Source organism: Drosophila subpulchrella, unplaced genomic scaffold (assembly GCF_014743375.2).
Source record: "Drosophila subpulchrella strain 33 F10 #4 breed RU33 unplaced genomic scaffold, RU_Dsub_v1.1 Primary Assembly Seq84, whole genome shotgun sequence".
Classification (NCBI taxonomy): Eukaryota; Metazoa; Arthropoda; class Insecta; order Diptera; family Drosophilidae; genus Drosophila; species Drosophila subpulchrella.
The window spans coordinates 6794-26142 of record NW_023665719.1 but is presented as its reverse complement, the minus strand read 5'-3'; the positions used below and the strand labels follow the sequence as shown (position 1 = coordinate 26142).

The window sequence follows — 19349 nt, the reverse complement described above, 5'->3', positions numbered from 1 at the left end:
CGGTTTTTCCATTGTTGTTGTTTTTATTGGGATGGCGCCCGGCACGTGGATTTGTGTTTGATGTGTTTGTTGTGTTTGATGTTATTGATTGTTGCGAATTTTGTTTTGTGCACTTGTTTGTTTTTTTGCTGGTAAGCTAGCAAGAGCTGCTGTTTGCGATTAGCACTACGGGAGCACAGAGGTAACACGTCTTATCTCCAAGAAGTTTGAGGTGATACTGAATAGAAAGTAGTGGCGAACGCGCCTTTAACAAATATTTCTGATATCAACAATTGTGACGAAAAATGATATTACATTCGATAAAATAAATAAACTATATTAAATTTATGTATTCGGCACGCTACAACAGAAAATTTACATGTAGGTAAATAAATATGTACTGTTGCGGGCCGAAATCATAAATTTAATTATAGTTTATTTATTTAATCGAATGTAATATCATTTTTCGTCACAATTGTTGATATCAGAAATTTTTGTTAAAGGCGCGTTCGCCACTACTTTCTACCTCGTTAAAAGGTGTTTTTGTTTGATACTTTATGAGGTCGGAAACGTCTCACTCAATGTGTTGCACACTTCTGACTGAAATCATAATACCCTCTGCAAGGGCATAATAACACATAAGATATAATTAAAAAAATTTTTTTACGATTATTCCTATGGGAGCTATAAGATATAGTTGTCCGATCCGGCTGGGTCCGACTTATATACCACCTGCAAAAGCAAGAAGGCTTTTGGGAAAGTTTCAGCCCGATAGGTTTAAAACTAAGAGACTAGCTTGCGTAGAAACGGATGGACAGACGGACTGACGGACCGACGGACATGGCTTGATCGACTAGTCTAGAGATGCTGATCAAGAATATATATACTTTATGGGTTCGGAAACGTCTTCTTCACTACGTTGCAAACTTCTGACTGAAATCATAATACCCTCTGCAAGGGTATAAAAAGGAATCGTTTACATTGGTAAAATTTACCAAGAATTTTTTTGTGCGAAATAGTTCTTTTTTTAGGACCACCCTAATGTATATAAATGAAAAATTGTTCATTAGACATCCCAGCGCACATCAGTGTTATTTTTCAAATAAGTCAATGCAGTTACAAAGAAGTAGCATAAACTCCCAACTATCACTCGTTGACCGACTGACCACTTTAAAGACCACTTTAGATTGTTGAGCACTTTCCAAACAGTTGTGTGACATGTGTCCACACACTCTACTAAACTGCTGACTATTCGAAAATTGTCCGAAACCTTAGGAGTTTGTTGAACTGTCCAGTACGCCAAAATAAAATGAAAGGCTATCGAACATTTATCAGTATACTATAGAATGTATTTATATGCTCTGTTAAACCTGTAAATAGTTATTTATTATCACCGGTGTTATAAGATATAGTAATCCATAAACAAATACTTTATATCAAGAAAAAATAATTTTTGCGAGTTAAAAATATGGCTCATTACTGTTAACGTACGTATACAAAATTATTGCAAAAAAAAAGTATACAATATTACCACAATAAATACCACTTACGTCATATACAAAGAATTCTTACGGAAAAGCTCCTAAAAGGGGGTAATACATAGGTATTTTTTTCTTACTTCTTTTTTTAGAGAAGTAGTTTAATATCAAATCTTAATTTTTATAGAAAAACAGGGAAGAACGCTATAGTCGAGTACCTCGACTATCAGATACCCGTTACTCAGCTAAAGGGACCAAAGGGAAATGAAGACATGCAAGCAGCAAGGCGAGATTGAAATGCGCCACCTACAGGCGGTAGATAGACTTAAGCGTTATGGGCGTTAGATTGGGCGTGGCAAATTTTTTTGGATAAATCGATAGGTATTGACGAGACCAATACATTTCTGTTAAAATTTTTTATCTAGCATGAAATTTGTGGGCGCCACAGGCTTGGACGGTTTGTGGGCGTTAGAGTGGGCGTGGCATGTTCGCATAACAAACTTGCCGTTCGTACAAGGCTACGGAATCTAAACCTGAGATCCCAATTCTCTATCATTGATAGTTTCCGAGATATCCACGTTCATAGCTTGTGGGCGGTTTGTGGGCGTTAAAGTGGGCGTGGTTAAAATTTTTATTCTAGCATCAAAACCATAGGAGACACATTTTTGGGCGGTTTGTAGGCGTTAGAGTGGGCGTGGCACGCTGTTGAAACAAACTTGCGCTGCGTAAGAAGCTCATGAATCTGAACGCCAAATCTCAATAGCCTATAGTTTCCGAGATCTCAGCGTTCATCCTGACAGACGGACATGGCTAGATCGACTCGGCTAGTGATCCATATCAACAAAATATATACTTTATGGGGTCGGAAACGCTTCCTTCTGCCTGTTACATACTTTCCGACGAATCTAGTATACCCTTTTATTTTACGAGTAACGGGTATAAGAATACGTTTTGTATGCTAATTTACCCTTTAATTTTTTTTTTTAATTACCCTTTTTTTTTACGAGTAACGGGTATAAGAATACGTTTTGTATGCTAATTCGCTTTCAATTGTGTTGCGAAAGACACGACACAAACACAAAAATCCATCCAAAATATTTTAGTAAGCTAAGAACCTTCAGCTTATTTAAATATTAAGAATGGATTTTTTTTAAATATCGATTATTTTTTAGATTTAAAAATATGTTTTTTGGCTTAAAAATTACATTTCAAAAAATCAAAATACTTTGTATTTTCGTCGAGAACAAGTGTATATAACCCATTAAATTATTCAAAGTACGATAGAGTGGGGATAAAGTGAATGCTTTCGATCGAAAATGTTCTCTGCATAGTTTTTATTCATTGATACGAGTTTCAAGCGAAAAAACTCAAATTTCCAGACCAAAAAAAGAGAAAACATAAATCAGGCAAGAGAAGAAATTACAAAAGATTGCTTCGAAGAACTAAGTTTGGTAATTTGGTTACGTTGGTTGGCTACATGAGTAGCTCTAATGGGTTCCCTTCCTAACAGACAGTTCAAGACTATAAAAGCGCCACCCACCCACAGTCGGAAGTTATAAAGGGAAAATAAGCATGGGTACTTATCCACAGACCGTGAAACTGCTGTTCCTGTTATGTCTGGCCATCGCGCTATTGGTACCTCCAGGTACAACTGGAGTTGGGCAAGAAGACAGCCCAATTTCTGTTGGGCTGCTACATCGCAGCAAGCGGACCATGACTACGATCTGCGCGGAGATTACGCCAGGTGGTTCACAGGATGAGCCTTATTATATGTGCCGGGGTGCCAACTTTGGTGGCGAGAATGGGCAAAATTGTGTGAAGGTTAGGAACCAAGGCGGTCAGGGGGAGCCCTTCTATATGTGCCGGGGACCCAACCCAGGACTTTCGCCAGCTATAAACTCGCATTACGCCATACAACATGATTCCGTTCACAACTTTCCATCGGTTCCCGCCTTAGAAGTTGGGTCAACTTCACACCAGGCAGTCTCAGAAGATCACATTCAACAGGACCAGCCAGCAGGTTCCACGTCATATCAGAAGAAGCCCCACTATCCCCATCTTCCTCAGCAGCACCAGCCCCACGCCCATTCAAGATTCTACGGAAGCCACTTGGCTGCCCCTTCGTCTGTGGACAGCCCGCCAGTAGCTTCACCAGGAATTTCAACTGGACCTGCGAGGTCTTCGAACCACCCAAACAATAAGGAAATGGTCGGGCACAGTCGGCATCAATTTAATTTCAAAGGCGATGTGCTGGCCGTGCCGAATTTGGGGTTTCAGCAGGACGAGCTCAACCAAGAACTGTGCAGACCAGAAAACCAGCCCTATCCTGAGGATCAGTTGATGTGGGTGTCTCTGTCACATACGCAGGGACCCGAAAATGATCCGGTTATGAAAGCTTTTTACAGTAGTTTGACAAGCGCGGGAGCCATGGCACCAGCTGATAACCAACCGGTTTCTGTTCCATTAGAACCGATAGGTAAAATGGCGTCTGGATACAGTCATTTTGATAGTCAATACCCAGGAGCTTCTGCTCCAGCAACGCTGTCATCTCCGCCTTCAACATACTCTCAAGCTGAGCTTTCAGCTGACCCCAACCAACACTGCAGTGGACATAGTGCCTCAGTACCCCCTTTTCAATGCCTAACGCAGCCAAATATCGGGGTGAGCCTCAGAACCTCCTGTCCAAATTTGCAGCCAGTTATTATAACCATGCCTTGCTACGGGCAACGGCAGCCGACGCCCTACATCGCTCTGCCGAGAACCCCACCTGGAATAGTAAGAAGTAAAACCAAGGCAATTCCCTTTGGTCTTGATAAGGGTCCTATGGTAAGTCCTTTTGGAGGTGGCTTTGGATTGGGTAGCCAGTTTGGAAGTCCCTTTGGCATGAATCAGATAGGAACCGAGGAATATGACATGGAACACCAGGTGGGTGGCCCCTTCGGCATGGGATTGCAATTCGGCATGGGTTTTAACCCTTTTGGCCAATTTGGAGCCGCTAACCCTTTTAATCCCTTTAACAGAATCCTAGGAGCGCCGGCTCCCAATGTTCCAGCGCCCAATCTCTTTCAGCGGGTACTCAATTTTAAGCAGAGCGATGAAATCAGTTCGACCACAGAAGCAGCACCACATTCTAAAGCGTACACCGTAAGATCAGAGAAGCTGGACTTTTCTAGTAGCACTCCGACGCCTTTTACCTCAGAACACCCTAATCCCATTTTGGGCACGCACCAGGAGAGTTTCGAGGATGAAGACTCTCATGAAGATAATAAGGAGGTGACCACATCCCTCCCAGCATCAGAGGCCGAAGATTCCACCCCTGAGATTTCGGACATCCTAAGCAAGGCCGCCAGTCTTCTAAGGCCCGACAAACGCAAGCGGCTCACCCATCGCTCCATCGGCCGCGTCTCACAAAGGCACAGATACTTGCAGCAGTTGTAGCCCCTTTATTTGAAAATGAATAAAGTTTAATTTATCTTAAAAAAAGGGTATTTTATTTTCGTCAGAAATTATGAATCAGGTAGATTATTGCGTTTCTGAGCCTATAAAGTATTTATATTCTTGACTAGAATCACCAGCGGAGACCTGTCTGTCTGTCCGTTACTCATAGAAATCATGATCAAGCATGCAGATTCTAAGGACTCTAACTGTCTTGTGCCTTAATCTTTGAAGATTTGGTTAAAGTATGAATTAGATTATATTTTGTTTATCAATAAAATGGGACCGACACATCGAATTGACGATTTCATTTATAAATAGTTACTAATAAGTAAATTGTTAACGTTTGTGTTACTACAAAAAATAATTATATAACTATTAAAAAGGGATTATAGTTAAAAAACTATTTTTATAGTTATCAAACGCATAATATCTAGTTAGCTAACTATTTGTATGCCCTATAAAATCATCACTAGACGAGTCGATCGAGCCATGTCCGTCTGTCTGTCCGTTCGTCTGTCCGTTTCTTGGCTCTCAGTTTTAATCTTTGCTAGTACTCAGATCGGCTAAGAGTTTCACTAGTCAAAAAATCGTATTCTTTGTAGTGTGACCGAAGTTTCCAACGCTCACCCGCTATGCATGTTGCATGGTCTTACTGTCAAGCAGCTGGGTCTGTTGCCATCGAAAAACAAATCAATTGGAGCAATTTAAACAAGAAATGGAGATATGCAAGCAGCAAAGTGAGACTGAAATGCGCCACCTACCCCTGATCACAATATATGGTTATGTGAGCGGTAGACAGATTTAAGCGTTATGGACGTTAGAGTGGGCGTGGCAAACTTTTTTTTTTGGTCAACCGATAGGTATTGATGAGACTAATACATTTCAGTTAAAATTTTTTATCTAGCATACAAATTGTGGGCGCCACAGGCTTGGGCGGTTTGTGGGAATTAGAGTGGGCTTGGCATATTCGCGTAGCAAACTTTCGCTGCGCTCAAGGCTACGGAATCTAAATATGAAATCTCAATTTTCTATCTCTGATAGTTTCCGAGATATCCGCGTTCATAGTGACGATTTCTTGAAGCCTGTGGGCGGTCTGTGGGCGTTAAAGTGGACGTGGCAATCTTTTTTTTTTGATCAATCGATAGGTATTGATTAGAACAATTTATTTCAGTTAAAAATTGTATTTTAGCATCAAAACTGTATGACCCACAGTTTTGGGCGGTTTGTGGGCGTTAGAGTGGGCGTGCTGAAACAAATTTGCGCTGCGTAAGAAGCACAGGAATTTGCACGCCGAATCTCAACAGCCTAACTCTTATAGTTTCCGAGATCTCAGCGTTCATCCGGACGAACAGACAGACGGACAGACGGACATGGCTAGATCGACTCGGCTAGTGATCCTGATCAAGAATATATATACTTTATGGGGTCGGAAACTTCCTTCCTTCTGCCTGTTACATACTTTCCGACGAGTCTAGTATACCCTTTTATTCTACGAGTAACGGGTATAAAAATACAAAAATGACATTCTCAATAGTATAAAATAATATTTCAAAAAACACCGAAGCTATAATATGTTTCATATTATTTTCCCACCAATTTTCCGATCCTATGGCAGCTATATGGTATAGTCGTCCGATTTTGATAAAATTAAATTCGAAATTCAGAACCAATTAGAAAATGTTATTTCCAAGCGTAGGAGGTTATATGTTAAAAAACACCGAAGCTATAATTTGTTTCATATTATTTTCCCACCAATTTTCCGATCCTATGGCAGCTGTATGGTATAGTCGTCCGATTTTGATAAAATTAAATTCGAAATTCAGAACCAATTAGAAAATGTTATTTCCAAGCGTAGGAGGTTAAATGTTAAAAAACACCGAAGCTATAATTGGTTTCATATTATTTTCCCACCAATTTTCCGATCGTTCCTATGGCAGCTATATGATATAGTCGTCCAATTTTGATAAAATTTAGTTCGAAATTCAAAACTAATTTAAAAATGTTATTTCCAAGCTTAGGAGGTAAATTATATATATAAATATATATTAAAAAATTTTTTTTTGTCTATTTTTTAGTGGACTATAAGATATAGTTGTCCGATCTGGTTGGTTCCGAATTATATACTACCCGAAAAAGAAAGAAGACTTTTGGGAATGTTTCAGCCCGATAGCTTTAAAACCAGGGTTCGTAACTGTTATAAGTTTTATTTTTAAAATCACTTTATAATAGTTATGTCATGATTTTTATTCAAAACTCATGAAATAATCGTTATTCTCTCAGTTTTATATTAAACTTGACAAATAAAACTTATTCTCCGAGTTTTATTTTCCGCTTGAAAAATAACAGGTATTCCTTGAGTTTTATATAAAAATCAAATAATAAAACTTATTTTCTGAGTTTTATTATTTCGATCAAAAATAAAACTCAATATCATATATTGGCGGTTTCGTAGTTCATAGAAATGTAGTTCAAAATTTAGAATACTAAATTTAAAAAAAAATTTTCAGATACTATAGACCACCGTTAGTATGTTTATTATACCCTTGCAGAGGGTATATTGATTTCAGTCAGAAGCTTGCAACGGAGTGAAGGAGACGTTTCCGACCCCATAAAGTATATATATTCTTGATCAGCATGACTAGACGAGTCGATCTAGCCATGTCCGTCTGTCCGTCTGTCTGTCTGTCCGTCTGTCCGTCTGTCCGTCTGTCCGTCCGTTTCTACGCAAACTAGTCTCTCAGTTTTAAAGCTATCGAGCTGAAACCTTCCCAAAAGTCTTATATCCTTTGCAGGTAGTATATAAGTCGGAACCAGCCGGATCGGACAACTATATCTTATAGCTCCAATAGGAATAATCGGAAAAAAAAATTTACAAGAATTATATCTTTGGTGTTTCTTAGCATATAACCTCCTAAGCTTGGAAATAAGATTTTTGAATTAATTTTGAATTTTGAATTAAATTTTATCGAAATTGGACGACTATATCATATAGCTGCCATAGGAACGATCGGAAAATTGGTAGGAAAATAATATGAAACAAATTATAGCTTCGGGGTTTTTTGACATATTATCTTATACTATTGGGAATATCATTTTTTGTGTTTTTAAATTTAATAATTATAGCTGCAAGGGTATATAAGCTTCGGCTTGCCGAAGCTAACTTCCTTTCTTGTTTTTATTAATTTATGTCGCACATGGGGAAAATCAATGTTTTAATAGTAAGCAGACTTTACAGTCATACAGCCATTTTGTAGAGGTAAGGGTAGACAAATCTTTTCTCCTCGCAATAAGTCATGATTTGAACATTCAAATCAACCGGCTTGGGAGAATAATTTTCAATTTCACTATACGCCTTCTTTATGTCGTCATCATAGGCGTCTGAGGTCTCTCCGCTCTGAAATTCTTCAAATAAACTTAGGAATTGACTTAAAAGAGTACTTGATTGCCTTGAAGTTGATGGTATAGGTTCATCGTCTTGAATATTTTGTCGGGAATCGGTCTGAATAAATGAAATAAAAGCTTAAGTTAAATCGTACCGAACTTTAAAACTGAAATATTTACATACTTGATTATTAATAGCATGTATCTGTAAATGTTTTAGAAAACTTCTTGCTCTGATTATGCACTCAGGGTTTTTGTTTAGCACACGTCGAATGCGAGGATCCAAATAAACAGCACAAATTACTATATTATTTTCCAAAAGGATTTCTTCTCTTTTTTAGAGGCAGTCCACCGAGTTGGGACATCTATGACGGGAAGAGGTAATCCCTGGACATAAGACTTATACCTGATAAATTTAAAAGACCTAAGTACATATTAATAATATAATATTATTAACACAAACCTAGAAGTCGGAGTCCTTAACATTTTGACTACTGAACGCACTTTTTCTATTATTTTTGTACATTCTGAGTTGATTAAAAAGTCCTTCACACCTAATTGCAAGGTATAAGCCGCACATTTTACAGATTTTATTGAAAACACTTTAAGGTTTTTGATAAGTTCTTTATCGTCATCAAATTCATCATCGTCCAAGGAAGTGGCTTCGTCGTCGCTTAGGAGAGACACTGCTTTGATCATATTCTTGCCGTTATCTGTGGTAATACTGTATATTTGTTTCTTCGAAATATTAAACTCTTTTAAAATTTTCTCGATTTTCGAGCATAGATTGCTTCCTGAATGTCTTTGGTGCAGTTCGACGAGACCGAGAGTTTTTACACATATCCGGTTATTGTGATAAATCTGGGCGTTGATTTTTAAAATGCCATTGTTGCATCTTGTTGCTGTATCCATTTTTATGCATACTATATTGTTTTTGAACAACAGTTTTAAAGACGCTTTGATTTCATTATCTTTCCTTTCAACTAACACCATTATGTTTCTCGATAAAACAGGGCTCATATTGAGGCCATCAAAGATTTGCTTTGTCAATGTGGTAAAGGCTTTTGAATCCAACACTAAGAACGGCATTTTCTCTGTTGTTACCAGGTCTATACATGCCTCCGTGACTTCGGTTTTGGACATGTCTACAGAAAACTTGATTTTCCTGTCCATTCCTTCAACGTTATTTTGAATGTTTGATTCTTTATCAAAAACGCTTTTGTGGTGGTCCGATAGATGACGCTTTAAATTTGACAAGTAGCTACCTGCAAAAATCTTTTTGCATATTTTACAAGTCGATTTATTTTCTATTGAATTAAATTCGAAATAGCTTCGCGGTAAGTTATAAGGTTTTCATCCCATAATAATATAAAAAAAATACTTTTTCAGATGGTTGTTACTAATTGAACTGACTATAAACAGAAGCGAATCTAATTAAAATGTTGACGTAAAAACGGAGACCTACACGTCGCAATTGTTTTGTTTTGTTTTCGTTTTCAGACCTATCACTGATCCACTTTGCTAGTAAAGACATTCCACCTTTGTGCGACATAAATTAATAAAAATATACTTACTAACGGTGGTCTAAAGTATCTAACAAAAATTGTAATAAATAGCCAACCGCTCATTTAGTATATTAAATTTTAAATCACATTTCTACGAACCACGGAACCGCCACAATGTGATTTTTAGTTTTATGTTTGATCTAAATAATAAAACTCAGAGAATAAGTTTTATTATTTGATTTTTATATAAAACTCAAAGAATAACTGTTATTTTTCAAGCGGAAAGTAAAACTCAGAAAATAAGTTTTATTTGTCAAGTTTTATATAAAACTCACAATATAACGATTATTTCATGAGTTTTAAATAAAACTCTGAAAAATAAAAATCATTGCGGTTATGTAAAATACAATGTTTAATAATGTCAGTTGCATTTTTTCCAGGATTTTCCCTTGTTAGTGATTTTTTTGTTAAAAAAAAAACAAAAATAACAGCTATTTTCGAACCAAGTTTAAAACTGAGAGACTAGTTTGCGTTGTAACGGACGGACAGACGGACATGGCTAGATCGACTCGTCTAATCATGCTGATCAAGAATATATATACTATATGGGTTCGGAAACTTCTCCTTCACTGCGTTGCAAACTTCTGACTGAAATCATTATACCCTCTGCAAGGGTATCCAGTTGTCCCTTAGCGGGCGCCCTTTTTTCTCCACCTTATAGAAGCCAGCGCGTCCTCCATCTCCGCTTTAGCTGCCAAATAGCTGGTGGAGGTGGATTCCTATGGTTCCTATGTAGTCCCACAATAATATGCAACAGCTTGGAATAGGCGTAATTTTTCATCTGCACGACCTCCTGCAGTCGTTTTTTGGGTTCTCCTTCCATTTTTATTTTATTAGTTTTCACTCCGTTTTTGTACGAGCACCGCCAAAGATTAAATTTCTCATTCTTTGGACCGCGGCTAACGGTTTTCATCAAAACTCACACGCTAAATCTGGTATTTTGTCTGGTATTTCCTTAGCTCATCTGAGTACCACGCTGAAAGACCCGACGATAAGTTTAAGCCGCTATTTGCCTCTCGCTCACTTCTATGGCTAGCTCGCGGATTTTGTTGATGTCAGTACTAGGCTTTCGGGATATAGGTCGGAACGAGCCGGATCAGATCACTATTTCCTAAAGCTCCAATAGGAAAATTAAAAAAAAATTTTTCGACATGTTATCTTCTACTCTTAGGAATATTATTATTAAGTTCGGATGGCAATATCGTATGGCTGCCATAGAATCAATCGAATAAATAATGGTTAAATCATTGAAAGACAAGAAAGAATCTGACTACTACCGCAAGGATCTCAAAATAAAGTTCATATACGCTAGTAAATTGAAATGAATCATTATCTTGATATTGGTGTAAATAATTTTTAATTTTCTAAAAGTCACAGTGCACAAAAAAAGCACAGTGTATACAATGCTCCCGCAGGTACAATCTGCAACTATTGTGGGCAAATGGTAAGGGACTACTTTAAAGGGGATGAAATTTATACACCTTTTTCCCACAGTAGTATACTTTGACTTGCCGTGTTTAGTTTCCTTGTTGTTTATGGTAAATCTATATAAAATTGATAATACGATAAACTAAATTCATAGATACGTCACTGTAAAGTGGTAATTTATAAGCAAAATAATGAAGTAATTTTCAAATTACCATCTCTATAAGTGAGATCATTCTACACCTTTTAGAGGTGTATTTAACTTCCAGTTAGTGTGGAACTTTGTTGGAGACTAAGCTGAAAATACGTTTTAAGTCTCAACTTTTCAGAGTTTTACTTGTGTGCACGGGACGCTAAGGCCAGTTGGGAATTATAAACCAAACATTGGAGAAAATTTGCAAAGTTATTGTTGAATACTTTTGTGTGAAAGATTTTACGTAAGAGTAACTATTAATTAAATTTACTATTGCAATAATTTAATACTCATATACACCACGCCACATAGCATCGATTCCTTTATTTTTATAAGGGTTCGTAACTGTTATAAGTTAAATTTTTTAAATCACCTTATAATAGTTATGTAATGATTTTTATTTAAATCTCATGAAATAATAGTTATTCTCTCAGATTTATATTAAACTTGACAAATAAAACTTATTCTCCGAGTTTTATTTACCGCTTAAAAAAGTAACAGTTATTCTTTGAGTTTTATATAAAAATCAAATAATAAAACTTATTTTCTGAGTAGAGGTAAGGGTAGACAAATCTTTTCTCCTCCTAATAAGTCATGATTTGAACATTCAAATCAACCGGCTTGGGAGAATAATTTTCAATCTCACTAACTTGATTTTCCTGTCCATTCCTTCAACGTTATTGTGAATGTTTAATTCTTTATCAAAAACGCTTTTGTGGTGGTCCGATAGATGACGCTTTAAATTTGACAAGAAGCTACCTGCAAAAACCTTTTTGCATATTTTACAAGTCGATTTATTTTCTATTGAATTAAATTCGAAATAGTTTCGCGGTAAGTTATAAGGTTTTCGTCCCATAATAGGTAATATAGAAAATACTTTTTCAGATGGTTGTTACTAATTGAACTGACTATAAACAGAAACGAATCTAATTTAAATGTTGACGTAAAAACGGAGACCTACACGTCGCAATTGTTTTTTTTTTGTTTTCGTTTTCAGACCTATCACTGATCCAATCTGCTAGTAAAGACTTTCCACCTTTGTGCGACATAAATTAATAAAAATATACATACAAAGGGTGGTCTATAGTATCTAAAAAAAATTTTAAAAAATAGCCAACCGCGCATTTACCCTTTTAAATTTTTAATCACATTTCTACGAACCACGGAACCGCCACAATATGATTTTGAGTTTTATGTTTGATCTAAATAATAAAACTCAGAGAATAAGTTTTATTATTGGATTTTTATATTATACTCAAAGAATAACTGTTATTTTTCAAGCGGAAAGTAAAACTCAGAAAATAAGTTTTATTTGTCAAGTTTTATATAAAACTCACAATATAACGATTATTTCATGAGTTTTAAATTAAACTCTGAAAAATAAAAATCATTGCGGTTATGTAAAATACAATGTTTAATAATGTCAGTTTTTGTTTGAAAAAACAAAAATAACATTTATTTTCGAAATTTTTTTCTCTTTTATTTAATTACTTAATTACTTTTTAATGTATAATCCGATTTAAACCATTTGGCATGTGTTGGATATTGATTAACAAAACAAAGTCCCACTTAGAACTTATAAAACTCTACAAAAAATGTGTCCGCTTTAGCTTAATGGTCGTTTAAGGGCGTTAGAATGGGCGTGGTACCCTGAATTGTGATGCCTAATCTCAACATTCTAGCTTTTATAGTTTCCGAGATTTTAGCGTTCATACGGACGATAAGACATGTGAACAGACTTACACTTATATAACTAAAACGTAACTAAATTCGGTAATAGTCTAGAAAATAGGTCCGTGCGACAAAAATCGCACGATTTCGCGAGATGATAGACGCTTAGGAAAATAAAGATTTAGTTCGACGAAAAAAAGTAAGATCTAAATCTGTGCTAGAAAATGTAAAAAATTACAATTAATTAATTATTTAATCAGAAAGGGTATTATAGTCAGAACATAATTCTCTGAAAGGCTCGTGCAAGTCATAGTTAGATCTACAATGATTTAAAATTGGGGGAATGTTATTTCTTGTTAATCTGTATAAAACAGAAAAGCTTAGCTGGCTAACCAAGTCGGGGCTATCAATTTCACCTCGAAAAAGATTGTAAATAATGACCCATGAATTCTTTATTGGGGACTCCAGACGGCAGATTCATACTCAAGTATCGGGCGGGCAAGCGAAATAAATAAGGTCTTCGTAATATAAGGATCATCAAATTCCTTTGACCACCTTTAATAAAGTCAAGCGCACCCCTAGCTCTATTCACCATGAACGAAATATGATCAGCAAATTTTAGTCTTGGGTCCGAAAGAACGCCAAAATCGTTTATTCTATTATTCTATCCACTGAGCCCTCCCGTGTATGTCGCATAATGAGGATTGACTCGACAAAAAGTCACTACCTTATACTTAGAGCCATTTAAATCCAGTAAATTGTCTAAACAACATGTTTGAAAATCATCAAATCGGACTGTAAGTTGGACTGGCACGAAGTACTGCAGGCACAATTTAACATCATATGCGTACATTAGTACGCAAGTTATAACTGAGGGTAGGCCATTTACAAATGAAGAAAAAGTAGCGGCCCCAGGTGGCTTCCTTGTGGGACACCGAAGGTAACGTGGAGTATACAAAAGAGAGAATTTTCAAAAAGTATTCTTTGTGTTCTGCAATTCAGATAAGTGAGGATCCATCATAAAAGATCGACAGGGAACCCATAAATACAGTTTTCTAACCAGTAAAACATGCTTAACGGAGTCAAATGCTTTACTAAAGTCAGTGTAAATGGCGTCTGTTTGAAGATGTTTCTTAAATCCCTTTATCACAAATGATGTAAGTTCCACAAGGTTAGTTGTTGTTGATATACGTTTCATAAACTTGTGTTGACACGGAAATATCACTGACCTACAGAGGTGCTGCCAGTGGGGAGTAATAATATTTTTAAAGAGCTTTGGGATCGCTGAATTTAGAGATATCTCTATAATTACATGCTTCCACTTGGCTGCCCTTCTTGCGGAGAATATTTACAAATGGATCCTTCCACATATTGAGAAATTTTGAAGACTGTAAAAATAAGGTAAATAATTTTAATAGTGGGTTGCATAAAGCCTCCGCGCAATATCTAAGCACACAGCAAGGGATACCATCAGGACCACGTGAATATACAGGCTTGACACGTTGAAGATCAACAAGCCAAGAGCTTTAATTTAAGGTGGGACAAAATGTTAAATTCGACCTGAATACATTGTAAGAATATGGCTGTGAAGAATGAGATAAAGTAGAATATGTCGTTTCATAAAGCTTTCTCGGATTCTGTAACGTGTAACGTTCGACTGAGGGACTAATTTTCGAAAGGATCTGTGATGGCGTGGCACGCTGGCTTTGGGGTGGAGGTCTTGCTCTCACAGATTCAGTTACGATGCACACATTATTATTAACAGCACAAGAAATTGAGCGTGCTTGCGACATTGAAAGGAGCTAGTCATATAAATCGGAAGAACGATAAACCAAATTCAAAAAAAAAGAAAAGAAAGGAAAAATGAAAAAAAAACAGCACGTAACAGCACATAATCGATTTAGCGTCGCTTGTGAACAGATGTGTTTACTTTTGTGCTCTGAGTTTTTGTCTTTTTCGGTGATTTTTTGCGAGTTTCTTGTGTTTGTTTTTTTAACAAAGCTTAGCCTAATAGTTTGTGTTAGTGTTTTTGACTTGATCCCCCATTAAACGGGTATGTGGTTATAGATATTTTAACATTTCTATTAGATTTGTTTAATCTCCTAGCTTTGTTAGTGTAATTTTACACTCACTAATCTTGCTAAAACTCTTTTTATTCCCACTCTCTCTCCCGCTCTATATTACAACTGTAGTTTAAACTCTCTTGGAACCTGCCGATTTTCTGGTAGATTTTTGGAGTGCTTTTCTCTTATTCTCTCTCTCTTGCTTGCTTTACATTGTAACTGTTCGTGCGTAAAGTTGCCAGTGTCCCACAAGCAACGCTCAGTCGACAGAAGATTTATTCTCTCGTGCTCTCTTACATTTAAACTAAAACGCGATCTCGCGCTCTTATTTTTTTTCGTGTTTTGTGCCTTTGTGGTTTTGGAATTTGATCCCAGTGCCAAATTTACTTAAGGTATTTTTCATATTTTATTTTATTTTTATTTCATCTCCTAAAATGGCTCTTGTCTGCTGTAAGAAAAATTGTACTCTTTCGGCTTCAACTAAAGACCCTTTTATTTTCTGCTGGCTCTGCGAATCGATGATGCACGTTAAATGCGCAGGATTTACTGGCAGAGTCAAAGACTTCATTGATCTGAATTCTGGTCTCATGTGGTCATGTGGATCCTGCAAGGAAATGGTAGTTGAGATGAGCGGCTTTATGAAGCAGACTCGAGACAGCCTTTTGAATCTCTCAGGTGCTTTTAAACAGCTCAATGAGGGGTTCAATTCCGTTTGTGCCCAATTTAATAATAAAAAATTACTAACTGAGTCGCCTAAACGCAAAAAAGCCAGCTTAGCGGCAGTTAACACGGTCACGGTATCCTCCCCTAATCCGAACTTGGTAGCTGCAGCAGTTTCTGTCGACACTGGGGTAAGCGAACCAACTGCGCCTAGGGATACAGCTGATTTAGGTGGAGTCACTGTTTCTCGAAGTCTGGTGGTAAAAAAACCTTCAGTGCCGGCTACGGTGCCGACCGTACCTATAGGTACAGTAGGAACCGATTCTGGCTCTCAGCTTAGTGTGGTTCAATCTGCTGCTGGGGGACGTAAGAAACTGTCAGTTGTTCCTCATAGGAAGCAATTATTTGTTTCTAGGTTCACCCCAGATACTACATCTGAGGATGTTTTGGAATTTATACGTGAAAAATTCCCATCCGAGAACATTTCAGTTGAACAATTTCGATTTTCATACGCTCGTAGTATATCCTCTTTTAAAATATTTGCACCGCCTGATGTGTTTAAGGTACTACTTTCTGAAAGCTTTTGGCTTAATGATGATTTAGTAATAAAAGAATTTGTTCCCAATAAACCGAGAACAAATAACAGACCCTCCACTGCGCCAAAAAACTAAAAAGTTTATTTTTGGCTTATCAAAATGTTAGGGGACTAAATATGAAGCTACCCAAGCTTTATGCTGACTCCTCTGCATTTACTGCAGATATTTTGGCTTTTACGGAAACTTGGCTGAAACCAGAGATATCTGACTCTGAAGTTCTGTCTAATAACTTTAATGCCTATAGGACCGATCGCTCCTCACGTAGGGGAGGCGGTGTGCTGATTGCCGTTACCACTAGCCTCACATCTGAAAAAATTTACTTTGATACCCATAACGAAATTGAATTTGTTAGTGTGAAAGTTTCCTTGCAATCCATATCTATTTTTGTAACATGTTCCTATATTCCACCTGGCTCTGATTTAATAATTTATGAGCACCATCTGTCTGCCATAAAATCTGTTCTATCCCTTCTTTCTAACAGAGACCTTTTGATTGTTTTGGGTGACTTTAATCTTCCTGATATCTCTTGGTCTTCTCCTACTGACTCACTTGTCGCTATACCTCTATCCGCCCATGATTTTGTAGATGGTCTTCTAGAATTATCGTTACAGCAAGTAAGCTTTATACGGAATTCATTAAATAGACAACTAGATCTCGTGTTTGTTTCAGACCCGTCTGAAGTCACGGTATCTAGAATTGACGCTCTTGTTGTACCTGAAGACCGATATCATCCAACAATGGAATTGACAATCTGCCTCCCATGCGTTGATACCCTCTCTCCTTTAGTTCCTCAAACTAAAATGAGATGTTTTCGAAAATGTGACTATAAAAAACTTAACGATATGATTTCTCAATATAATTGGACAGACTTGTACAATTGTATGGATATTGAAAGTGCCACTGAACTATTCTATATAGTGTTAAATACTTTTTTTAATGAATGCGTTCCTGATAGGCTTCCTTCAAAGCTAAAAAGGCCTCCTTGGTTTACCAATGCGCTTCAAAGACTTAAAAACCTTAAAACAAACACCTATAAAAAGTATAAAAAATCGGGTAAGCCATCTGATTTTTCGAAATATGTGGTGGCTCGATCGGACTTTAATGTTCTCAATAGTCATTGCTATTCTATGTATTTAAGTAGATGTAAATTCGAATTTTCAAATGATCCGAAGCAGTTTTATAACTTTGTTAATGCCAAGCGTAAGTCGTCGGCATTGCCTTCATCTGTACGTTTTAACTCAATGGAGGCATCGACGGATTCTGAAATTGCTGATTTATTTGCCGAGTTTTTCCAAACTACTTATAGTTCGGTTGCTTGGTCAAATTCTAACTACCCTAATCCCTTAAACAGGGCAAACTGTATTTTTACCCCTGAAATTACGGAAAGTTCTCTCATAAGAGACTTAGCAACAACAACGCCAACTTATTCTCCCGGTCCAGATGGACTCCCCGGGTGTGTGCTTAAGTTTTGTGCGTCAACCATATGTAAACCGATTCTTAAACTTTTTAATTTGTCTATTTCATCATCAGTTTTTCCTACTATCTGGAAGGACTCTTTTATCATTCCACTTCACAAAAAGGGTGCGAAGGCGGATGCCCAGAATTATAGAGGTATTTCCAAATTGTCGGCAATTCCTAAAGCATTTGAACGTACTATTACTTCTCATTTGCAACATTTATGTTCCTCGCTAATATCACCGTGTCAGCATGGTTTTGTTAAGCGAAGATCGACCACCACCAACCTTCTTGAATTGTCATCTATTGTAATAAATGGATTTAAGAAAAAAATGCAGACTGATGTTATATATACAGATTTTAGTAAGGCCTTTGACTCTGTCAACCATTTTCTTCTATTATTCAAATTAAATCAGCTTGGGTTTCCATGTAAGCTATTAACTTGGATTTCAAGTTATTTGAATGGTAGGACTCAGAGGGTTATATTCAAGAACGCTGTTTCAAAATTGATCTACGTGACATCTGGAGTGCCTCAGGGTAGTCATTTGGGTCCTTTGCTGTTTACTTTGTTTATTAACGATCTTCCCTCTACCATAAAACATTCTCGTGATGATGTTAAGCTTTGTTTATCATATAACGATATAGCGTCGGGTTCCAACTTACAGTCAGATATTGATTGTTTTCAGGGATGGTGTGAGTATAACCTTTTAAATTTGAACTGCCTTAAATGCAACGTTATGACTTTTTATAGGGGTACTCCTACTTTTGTTAGTTACTCTCTTCAAAATACGTCACTCGACCGTATATATTCCGTTAATGACTTAGGCGTTCTTCTGGACCCAAAACTTAAATTTGACTGCCACATAATGTCCACTGTCAACAAGGCCATGAGTGTTCTTGGGTTTATAAAGCGTTGGTCAAAAGAATTTGATGACCCTTATACAACCAAATTATTATTTACCTCCCTTGTCCGTCCTATTTTGGAATATTGTTCTTCGGTTTGGAGTCCACAATATCAAGTCCACATTGACCGTATTGAGTCGGTACAAAAAAAATTTCTTCTTTTTGCCCTTCGTAGTTTGAACTGGGATCAAAACGTAAGGCTACCTTCCTATCAGAGTAGATTACTATTGCTTAATTTACCTACACTTGTAAATCGTAGAACAATGCTTGGTACTATTTTTATGCAAAATCTTATTAGAGGTGGTATTGATTCTGTAGAACTTTTAAGCCGCCTAACTTTCAATGTCCCTGCTAGACTAACACGAAATTATTATCCCCTAAATTTGCCACAATGTACATCAAATTTTTGTCTGCACGAGCCCTTTCGCGTACTATGTAATAATTATAACAATCTTTACCATTTAATTTGCACATCATCTTCTATCCCGGTATTAAAAACTAATATTTTAACTCATTTGCTTCATTCTTAGTTGCTTCTTTTA

At 36.8% G+C, this 19349-nt stretch overlaps 1 protein-coding gene across 3 annotated transcripts; it reads left to right on the top strand.

Annotated features, from left to right (window-relative positions):
• Positions 1–1378: 1378 nt before the first annotated feature.
• On the top strand, positions 1379–4895 carry LOC119562709. 3 transcript variants are annotated; one of them, XM_037875898.1, is made up of 3 exons: positions 2797–2908; positions 2968–4382; positions 4478–4680. In XM_037875898.1, exons 2-3 carry the CDS (start codon positions 3030–3032, stop codon positions 4541–4543), a joined length of 1419 nt encoding a protein of 472 aa, XP_037731826.1. In that variant the 5' UTR covers positions 2797–2908; positions 2968–3029; the 3' UTR covers positions 4544–4680. The 3 variants fall into 3 exon arrangements, with proteins under 3 accessions (XP_037731825.1, XP_037731826.1, XP_037731824.1); XM_037875897.1 differs by lacking the exon at positions 2797–2908 and adding an exon at positions 1379–1466 and having other exon boundaries at positions 2968–4895; XM_037875896.1 differs by having other exon boundaries at positions 2968–4895.
• The last annotated feature ends 14454 nt before the right edge of the window (positions 4896–19349 follow it).